The 10545-nt window shown below is 36.2% G+C and overlaps 3 protein-coding genes across 4 annotated transcripts; 1 reads left to right on the forward strand and 2 right to left on the reverse strand.

The window, feature by feature from the left end:
• The first annotated feature begins 343 nt into the window (after window positions 1-343).
• Window positions 344-2483, forward strand: LOC116146887 (magnesium-chelatase subunit ChlI, chloroplastic). The gene is made up of 3 exons (XM_031432348.1): window positions 344-494; window positions 726-838; window positions 1185-2483. Exons 1-3 carry the CDS (start codon window positions 392-394, stop codon window positions 2238-2240), a joined length of 1272 nt encoding a protein of 423 aa, XP_031288208.1. The 5' UTR covers window positions 344-391; the 3' UTR covers window positions 2241-2483.
• Window positions 2484-2853: 370 nt separating this feature from the next.
• On the reverse strand, window positions 2854-4588 carry LOC116146363 (nudix hydrolase 15, mitochondrial-like). Its single transcript, XM_031431797.1, has 4 exons — window positions 4262-4588; window positions 4038-4180; window positions 3270-3389; window positions 2854-3190 (listed from the first exon to the last, which is right to left on the reverse strand). Exons 1-4 carry the CDS (start codon window positions 4512-4514, stop codon window positions 2990-2992), a joined length of 717 nt encoding a protein of 238 aa, XP_031287657.1. The 5' UTR covers window positions 4515-4588; the 3' UTR covers window positions 2854-2989.
• Window positions 4589-5319: 731 nt separating this feature from the next.
• On the reverse strand, window positions 5320-9183 carry LOC116104960 (nudix hydrolase 15, mitochondrial-like). Of its 2 annotated transcripts, XR_004124012.1 has the most exons (5): window positions 8740-9183; window positions 8035-8177; window positions 6241-6360; window positions 5660-6153; window positions 5320-5591 (listed from the first exon to the last, which is right to left on the reverse strand). XR_004124012.1 is itself a non-coding variant. In XM_031391414.1 (4 exons), the coding sequence occupies exons 1-4, from the start codon at window positions 9119-9121 to the stop codon at window positions 5911-5913; spliced, it is 888 nt and encodes a 295-aa protein (XP_031247274.1). In that variant the 5' UTR covers window positions 9122-9183; the 3' UTR covers window positions 5320-5910. The 2 variants fall into 2 exon arrangements, 1 of the variants encoding a protein (XP_031247274.1); XM_031391414.1 differs by having other exon boundaries at window positions 5320-6153.
• Window positions 9184-10545: the final 1362 nt, after the last annotated feature.

The following is a 10545-nucleotide window of genomic DNA, read 5'->3' on the forward strand; positions in this document are numbered from 1 at the left end:
ATTAGTTTGTCTTAATAAAAAAATAAAACTATTTAATAAAGACTAAAAAACTACATGAGCTTTTAGTTAAATTCAAGCTGGGCTTTTAATCATTTGCCCCCCATATGAGGTAGTTAAATTCTTAAGAAATTATTACTAAAAAATCAAACAACGTCATCCTCAATTGCCCTTTTCTTTCAGAAAAAGAGAAATTATTTATTTAAAGTTAAAATGCGACGAAAGGGACGGCCAAAAATACAGAAGTATATAGGTGATATGACTGAAATCTATCCTCTTATCCGGAACCCAACAACCCAATCAGAAGCCATGTCAAGCTGTGAAAACCTGTAAACACACACCCCCACCCCCACCACCACCACCACCACCACCAAAACACCACTTGAACATTCACATGGCGTCGACACTCGGAACTTCTTCTACTGCTATCTTGGCTTCTCGCTCTCTCTCTTATCCAACCTCTAAGCCTACCTTCTCCTCTTTCTCCTTAGCCTCCGGTACATTTCTCAATCTTTTACTTTTTACTCTTCAGAATCTGAATTTAAGTTCACATTCTGTTAAGGTTGACCCAGTGTATGTTTATTGTTTAAATGTGCGCAAGTTTCTTTTTTTATTTTTTTGGTTTTTTTTTATTTTTTTTATTTTGTTTGTGTAATTAATTAGTGGGTTTTTTGAAGTTTTCGGTAGGGTGTTAAAGTGTTTGATCTTTTTACTGTTGTTTCTTGCAGGGCTGAATTATGGGAGGAGGTTTTGTGGAGGAATTGGGATTAATGAAGGTAAGAAGGGGAGGTCTCAGTTTGCTGTCACCAATGTTGCTACCGAAATCAACTCTGTTGAACAGGTACTGGTTTGCTTTCTCTTAATATTTCTAGTTGTTATATTTTGAGATCAAACTTTAGTTGGCTGTGAAAATGTGCTTTATACTTGGTTAAAGTATTTATTGTACCCTCAAGAATTTTGTAGCTTTGAAGAAGATTGAAGAAAATTCAGTGCAGTCAAAATGTTTTGAAAGCATTATTTGCTCTATTAATTATTGAAATTGAAATATTTAACAAAAGGGAAATGAAATTAGGGAAATTATATCCACGGTAAAGTATTGCTTTTGGGAGAATGCAGATGGCAAAATTATTAAGAATAGCTTTTGGAAATTGTGTGAACGGAGTTTTTGAAGTTCATGGTGTTTTCAGGCCCAGAAGCGTGCAGCTGCTATGGAGAGCCAGAGGCCGGTGTATCCCTTTACCGCAATAGTAGGACAAGAAGAGATGAAATTATGCCTCATATTAAATGTGATCGATCCCAAGATTGGTGGTGTGATGATTATGGGTGATAGAGGAACTGGAAAATCGACCACTGTTAGGTCATTGGTAGATTTACTTCCTGAAATCAAAGTAGTTTCTGGTGATCCATATAACTCAGACCCAGAAGATCCAGAGTCCATGGGGAATGAAGTCAGAGAGAGTGTTATGAAAGGGAAGGAGCTCTCTATTGTAATGACGAAAATCAACATGGTTGATTTGCCATTGGGTGCTACAGAAGATAGGGTCTGTGGGACAATTGACATTGAAAAAGCCCTAACTGAGGGTGTCAAGGCATTTGAGCCTGGCCTTCTTGCTAAAGCAAACAGAGGAATTCTTTATGTTGATGAAGTTAACCTTCTGGATGACCATCTAGTGGATGTTCTTTTGGATTCTGCTGCTTCAGGATGGAACACAGTTGAGAGAGAGGGTATATCTATATCACATCCTGCAAGGTTTATTCTCATTGGTTCTGGAAATCCTGAAGAGGGGGAGCTTAGGCCACAGCTGCTTGATCGGTTTGGAATGCATGCCCAAGTGGGGACTGTAAGGGAGGCTGAGCTCAGGGTAAAGATTGTGGAGGAGAGAGCTCGGTTTGATAGAAACCCAAAGGAATTCCGCGATTCTTACATAGCGGAGCAAGAGAAGCTCCAGCAACAAATTGCCTCAGCTAGGAGTACTCTTTCTTCTGTTCAGATTGATCATGAGCTAAAGGTGAAAATCTCCAAGGTTTGTGCAGAGTTGAACGTTGATGGATTGAGAGGAGACATTGTGACTAACAGAGCAGCAAAAGCTCTTGCGTCTCTCAAGGGAAGGGACAATGTTACTCCTGAGGATATTGCTACTGTCATCCCCAACTGTTTGAGGCATCGCCTTCGCAAGGATCCATTGGAGTCAATTGACTCTGGTTTACTAGTCATTGAGAAATTCTACGAGGTTTTTAGCTGAGGACGGAGGTTTTTAGAATTCCCTTTGCTTCTGTTATCATTTTTACGGAGATCTTTCTGCTAATAGTATTTTTGTCAATTTTCTCCAATTTTTCATGATATGATCACAATTGAACTTTGGAAGTATAGTTGAAAATATTGGTGTGATCATTAAAGTTGATATGACTACATATACGGTCTGTGAAATTGTAATGAATTGGAGGGAGAATTGTTATTAATGCAAATTATGCTCTTTGCACTTTTATTTGTGGAGTAACATTTTCACTTGAGAAGCTTTATAACCCTGGTCAGTTGCATTTTGTTGCAGAGAAAGGGTGCTTCCTTGCTGTCTGATGTTATTTTTTAATAAATCCTGCCATCAGCCATCTACGATGGCAGTTTTTGTTATCAATTCCATGTTTTATTTTAATATTTTATATTTTAACAATATAAAGTTTAGTATTCATCAAGTCTGTCTACCTTCAAACATTTTGTAGTTGATCAAACAAATGATGCCTTGAGCAGATGCTTTATGGATTACTATACTGTGAAACCCGTAATCTGCATTGTTTCTATTCATTCTGTTAGTTTCTGGACATAAATATCTCATCTATGATCTTAAAGCAACATTTCAATAAACTATCAATAGGAAGATAAATTATAAATGATATGGCAGGGAATGTATATATTCTTGCCATGTTCTGTTTCTACAATTCATTAGACAATGCAACCGTCAATTAAGAAGAAATGCTATAATTCTACAACTTATTATCACAAACTTCTACTCCAGAATTTAGGCCTCCTCTCAGAAAATGCAGGCAAGCGTTGGTACACAACTGATGCAACTTTGATCAAGATTCCAGCGGTTAAAGCCCATATCATGTACTCCTTGCCCTCTGCTTCATAGTCAAAGAAATGGAGTAAATACTTGTCTCCCATCCATTCTTTCTCTACTTCTCTCCGGTTCTCATCCTATGTCACAATCACGAGAAATAAGCCCCTAAAGAGAAGATTATGAGATGCTCAAGTGTAAAATGGAACAGTGTATAACCTTGAGAAACATTTCTAAGGGAGCATCAAACATTGCTTCTACTTCATCTGTACTTAGAACCGGAATGAAAGCTTTCCTTTCAGAAAGTATACCAATGACAGGAACTACTGTCATTCCAATCTGCACATAAGACCACTTCTAAATTAAAACTTAAGTTACAAATAGTCGCGAAAAGTATATATTTGCAGATGAATTGTGACCTTTCAGGTTCATAGAATGGTTCAAAGATACTTAAGTACTCCCAAGGAAGCTTTTAAAGCTTTAGAACTGACAACAAACTTAATTGCTAGAATCCATATTCACATCAGATATGATATATTGATTTACAATGATAAAGTGCAAGAAGTGGCTAAAGTTTGTAAGATTCATCCTTCGGTTAATAAACACTAGAAAATATATGATGATTGGTTACTTGTATGTTAGAAAAAAATTGAACCGTCAATGTTGATTAACCGAAGAATGAATCATAATTCTCAACGAGGCATTATATGTTGCCAGTTTTGTATCAAATCTACGACATACTCGCATCATATCATAAATTTGACTTGCAGTAAGAACAAATGGTAGTATAGATCTTGAAAAGCTAGACTCATGTTTTTCATCAAGAATTGCTCATACTTATCTCCCAATTACGACAGGTGACTCCAAACTCTAAACTCAATTCGTTGGAAGACATAAAAAATTGAGCAGTGCACCTGAAATTATGTAAAAGGGCCAAAAAATTTCAGAATTAGGAAGAAAAAACACATGCTCCTAAACAGAATATACCTTCGTAACAAAGGGTTGAAGAACTGTAACAACATTAACAAGAGAAGGGTCCAAACCGATCTCCTCCTTAGCCTCTCTCAACGCTGTTTCTACATCATCAGCATCGGTTTCCTCTCTTTTCCCACCGGGCAGTGCCACGTCACCTGAAACAAAACCCACCCATTTGGTCTTTCCATTAACTTTCAATTCAAGATAAAAAAAAAAGGTAAGTTTAGTTTTAGTACCAGAGTGAGAAGAAAGAGTTGAGGAGCGTTTGGTGAGGATTACACGAAGATCGCCATCGTTTCCTTCAAAAATGCAGACAAGAACTGCTGCTCTCTTGGTTGAAGATACTGCATTTAAATTTGAGTCTTGAGAAGTTGTTTCTCCTTCACTCCTTGGGATCTCATTCTCATCTGGTTTTTCCTCGTAGACACGAAGCTGTCGGGCTAAGGTTTCAAGTCTTCCAGATCTGTCTCCGGTGTTGTTGGAATCCATGAGCTTCTTGTCACGGCAATTCAAACACTTTAGCCGCCACTACTTACCGCATATATTATATTATTGGAATGAAGTTTTTTATTTTTCCTTAACTGGGTTTAGTTATTGAAATTGTCATATATACATACTATGGGAGGGAACTTGTATCCAATTGTCTATTACACTATCACAAATGTAATGATTTATGCATTTATGTTATGTTACAGATGTGGTCATGATATTCATGAATAAAAGGATTTGTTTGTTGAGTAACCGATTTTTTCTAACCCAAATAATAGTTTAAAGAAACTTTACCACCCTACTCTGACCGATCCGATCAATAGCAACAATCGAGCTATTAAGATTTGTATAATTGCTCTTTCCAAATCAAATTCTAATAAATCTCAACTACCAAAATTTAATATTTCACTATTAAAAGATTATCGATCTCCTCTCTTTAAAAGTCTCAATAATCTGGATTATCAAAAAATTTAAATAATAAAATAATATTTTAAAAATTAAAAGTCATTATTTAGATGGAGAAAAATCGCTAAGTCTTGTTTGTTTGTTGGTTAGTAAGGAAGATCATCACATTGAAAATTCTTGGGCCTGGTGCCGCCGTAGATAGCCGAAATATAAAACGATTAGTGTTGGAATCATGCAGGTTTCTGAATGGATTAGATATGAATTTTCAAATGCACGTGTCATTATATATTAGTGGGGAAAATGAAGTTGGACTCTCAACCTGATATTTATCAAGGTTTAAATAAAGATCAAAGTGAAACAAGTGAGAACAAGGAAATCTGGAACAGCAACACAATTTCCATACCCATTGGCCAAGAGGGGACTTCCTCGTGTTAATAATAATATCAAGCAGGGTTTAACCATCATTAGCCCATATCAATTGGCAAAAAATTACAGAGAAACATCCACTTCCTATAACAAAAACGTAAACTTCAGCTTCTCACAGTTCTCTAGTCCAATGCCTCCTTTGATCAAATACAGAAGCTCGAACCCAATGAGAAGCAGCTCTTCCAGTACCAACATTCATGTTGTTAACAAGGAACTGTGCAAGGTCTTTGCACCAAGATGCAGGTCCTGTTAAGAGTAACTTACAAATGAGATTCACATGAAACAAGTAGTTTTGAAGTCGTTCAAGAACTAACCTGAGGAAGGTGAAAGCAATAGCTCCAACAATTATGTTGTAACAACTATTTAGTGAAGAAATCCTCCAATTGCCTTCTAAAGTCCGGATATATTTGGCCGCCTCAGATTAGGGGCATCTGAGAATGAAATATGCATATAGTGGTTACTTGTTTTGATACATGAATCAGATTGTCCTTTAAAAGTTATACTAGTTCAACAAGTGAGGGCCGTGATGCATTTATTGCAGAATTTTATCTCGAGTACACCCAAGCTATTTCGTCTCAGAATTCGTTTCCATAGAGGTGTCTTTGTCTATTACTCTAGGAAACTTGAACTTGGGGTTCTGCTCTAGAAAAGCTGCTGGCTTCTGGAATACCACTGAAGCGGCCCTAATCAAAATGGCGGCAGTTAAACCCCATATCAAGTACTTCTTGCTCTCAAATTCATAATCAAAAAGGTGAATAAGATACTTGTCTCCCAGCCATTCCCTCTCCTCATCCCTTCGGTTTTCATCCTGAAGCAACATTTCTTATATAATTCCTTAAAAAATAATAGTAATATAAACAAAGGAACTGAAAGTAGATAATGTTGAGAGAAAAACCTTAATAAACATTTCCAAGGGAGCATCAAATACTTCTTCTACTTCAGCAGGATTTGGAATAGGCTTGAAGGCTTTCTTATCCCGAAGTATGCCAATAACAGGTATAACTCTGAGGAGGTGCTGCACAGAAAAATGATGATTACTAAACCCCGATAGTAAAGCCAAATACAGCTCAAGTTTCAAATATGCTAAATTAAAAAGTTTTCTACACTCTATACCATTAACCACATGCTAAATTAAATAGTTGTTCATTCATGAAATGTTGTAGCCATTTTAATATCTCTGATATTCTGCAGAATCATTCAGATTAATGCAATGGTTTCCCAAGGAATTTTATTCAGAAAAATTGACCCAACTATATCTTTTGCATATCAAACTGACAATCATTGCTTGTGACAAGTGAATAAATATTGTGGTGACCCGCACATATATATCAAGTCATTCATTAACAAGATGTGTGCATCATCTCATAGTGTGGTGCAAAAATTCTTCCACAATAGCCTGAATGTCATTAGGTTTCGTTTTAACTCTCAGTACCCATTGTAAATTTAATAATCCAATCTTTTATTCACAATATATATATCTTGATGAAGAGAGTTAAAAACGAATAGATGTGAAATGTATGCAAGCAAGGAAGTCCCTATACATGGATTTGTCATGATAACAATAGAGTTGAACTGGCCAAAAAAAAATAAAAAAAAAAAAATTCCAACAAATTGCAACACCAGAGAACTTGAGATGTAAATGCATGCATGTGCAACCAAATGCACAGAATAGAAACAGCAAACTTTTCATTTTTACATACCAGTAACTACAGTACCAAGCAAAATTCAGGAGAATTTAAGTATGTAAATTAAGATTACAAAGTAGACAAATTTTAAATTTTAGAATGAAGTCATGAATATAAGAGACCTAATGATTCAATTATTAAAGAATTCGAGGCAGGCAGAGGAAGTAATTGAGCAATTTAAAATTTGGGAAGTAAGCTGAGCTGTGTCTGTGGGTTTGTAATCAAAATACTCAATTTTGAAAGCTTTTAGCAACATATACAGCTCTATAGAACACCATATTCTTCCAAGATCCCATCTTTTATTCTCATATATATAAACTGAGACCCCAGATCCACGACAACACTTCAAACCATACATCATAAGTATTATATAGAACTCTTAGAAAAGTTCACACATTACACTATTTTCAAGGTGCACACATTCAAGATATAGATGCCCAAACCTGCAATTTTTGATACCATTTCTACTATGATGAAAATTTAGGGAAAACAGAAAAACAGGAGAAAATACAATTCTGTTTTCGACTCACAGCACCAATCTCAGATTATTTAGGTAGATAATACTAATTCAAAAAGATTTTACAAGGAATTGGAAGGAAAAATAATTCTGAAAAAGAAGCATACTCTGCTGCAGCCTCCTCTATTTACAGTGTGTCACTTCCATCTAATTTATTAAACACAGGAAATACAACACCCCTTTTCCACTCATCAAACCTTCAACTAGAGAAGTTGAAATTGCAGTCAAGAAGAAAAAACAACGAGAGGATTTACCAAGTTTATAGTCCAGTTCACATCAATTGCAGTCACCATAGCAAGACACCCATAATTCCATAAAATAATAACTACTTATAGGTCAATTTCCAGAATCACATAATTCAACTGAACCCAGGTTAGCACTCATTCAAATGACAAATAATTCAAAATCAAGAGATAAACTATCATGAGATTCTTTCAGGAAAACTACTGAAAAATGTAATGAGCATAGAATAAAAATTCTTCCATACCTTGGACAAGAATGGTTCAAGAAATGTGACAACATCCACAAGTGAAGGATCCAACCCAATCTCCTCCTCAGCTTCCCTTGTGGCAGTCTCCGCATCACCTTTATCAGCCTCCTCGGCTTTCCCACCAGGCAATGATACTTCCCCTGAAGCCAAACACATCAACTGAGTCAAATAGCCGATCTCCAAAACTCTCATTCCATGATTGTCATCAGTCAATAAATCTCCAATTGTTTGCCAAAAGACAAAGGGAAAAAAAATGAAATTGCAATCTCAAATATAAGCTGATACCAAATGCAATTAATAAAAGCAAAAACTTAAGTCCACTCAATTGAGCCCCTTTAACTCAGTAGAGGTGAAGCTTTCACTCAAAATTTTCTACTTTTCCAACTGGGCCATATACGAGCATAGTACTCAAGTAAATCCAATTTACCACTCCCCTCCTTTAATCAACATAGAACACTCAAAATTTAAGTTCTTTCCATCCTACAAAGCCATCAAAGCCACTGATCAAAAGTTCTATTTTCCTTCTAAATTCCATAATTTTCCAGGAAAACAAACAAAACCCCGGCATTCAACTAAGCCTTACACAACTAATCAATGAAGGTAAATCATCCATCATTTCAAAAGCACCGAGAAAGAAAATTCCAGAAAACAAACCTTTCCTCAATTGTCTCATCAAACAATATGGTGTTCAAAATTACTAACCAGAGTGAGTAGACAATCTTGAAGACCTCTTTGTAAGTATGACCCTCAAATCACCAGCATCTCCTTCAAAGAGACAGATCAAAACAGCAGCTTTTTTGGGTCTAAACCATTGAGGGTCCCTCACAACTGGAGTAACAGATTCTTCAAACCCCAGTTGAGAGACAACCTTGCCAGTGGTTTCCTGGATTTGTTGTTCCTCCAATTCATCTAAACAAGAAGGCGGTGGCTTGTAATGACGTAACTGTTGGGCTAATATAAGGAGTCTATGCATTTGTGAGGAGGCTTTTGCTGCTGTTGATGTTGAAGATGATGATGAATCCATGAGCCTGGTCAATGTAGTTGGTGATACCGTTAATGGGAGTTTTCTTAGAAGTGAGATCATGAGACGATCAAAGCTGGATGGACCGGAAAGTCTTATTAATGGCGCACAGTTTGATGCAATAAATAACAATTTAATTATAAATAATTAAGCTTTTTCCCTTTTATATAGCCCAATTTATTATTTGAAATTTAACAGTAATTCAAATTTTAATTAATTTAGTTTAGACCCCATCTACTTTAATAACTAAATGGGGGGACTTATACCTACCCAAAGTTTACTGTAAAGACAAATTAATACCCAAAAAGTTTTGAAACGACAAATACCCATCTTTTGTCAGAGTCTATCAGTAAAAATCATTTGAAAAATGATAAGATGGTAATTTTCTATATGACCAAAAAATCTAACACTACGTGAATACCTCCACCAAATCATCCACCATCTACACCTCCATCAAAACCTCCACCATGGCCAGAACCACGGTGGCCTGGAAAAAAATAATTTACGTACTACATAATCACCTTCCAACTTAAAAATTTTCAAATCATTCTTCTCAACTCAAACTCTCAATTGCTCAACTCATATTAAAACACAAATTTGGATTTTTTTTTTTTTTTTAGTAATCCAATAATTTTATAGAAAAGAATAAAAAAATACAGCCAAAAGGAGGGGATTCCCCTCCAAGCAAAACACCTTGGGGCAGGCCAAGGCAGCAACAGAACAAGAAACAAGGAAAGGTCCTTACAATCAAAGCTGAATAAGGAAGAAACCTTAAACGGACACAAACAGAAACAAAGAAAAAGGTAGCATGCCCAAGAGGACCGAATGCACCGAATCTGCAACAAGCACCTGGCAAAACTCCACAGTCCAACTATCCCCATTTATGCCACCTGCAATCATCATAATACGCAGTGGTTCTCCTCCAAAAACGCAACACGAACTGCAAGCAAAAGAATCAACCATCTTCTTCACCATTCTGCCTAACCAAACAAAGCAAAAGCAAAACATAGGCATTCCCGTGAAAAGCTTTCACAACAGACAAGCACATAATTTGGTTCATTTAAGGATTTACTTCACATTTAAACAATAGAAGGGAGAGGGAAGGAGGAAATGGTGGAGAGGAGGAGCTCGAGGCATGGGTGGAGGAGGAAATGGTGGTGGGTTTGGTGGAGGTGTAGGTGGTACGATTACGGCCTAATTGCATGCCGTTAGATGCGATTTATGTTAGTAATTGATCTCCTGTACGCAGCAGAAAAAATAATAATAAATCGGAAAAATCAATTACAATTGCACCAAGATTCGACTATTGATTACAATATTTTCATGTTAAAACAATTTTTTGTATAAAATATTATTAATCCATTCAAGGATTAGAACAGTTACGTATTTTTTGAGGCTCCTTCAAATGTCTCTAATTTGATTTCGTTTCCAATTCAATATAGAATCGCACAAACGTTGATCCACACGAAGACAATCTAGAGAATCGA

Source organism: Pistacia vera, unplaced genomic scaffold (assembly GCF_008641045.1).
Source record: "Pistacia vera cultivar Batoury unplaced genomic scaffold, PisVer_v2 Contig1008, whole genome shotgun sequence".
Lineage (NCBI taxonomy): Eukaryota > Viridiplantae > Streptophyta > Magnoliopsida > Sapindales > Anacardiaceae > Pistacia > Pistacia vera.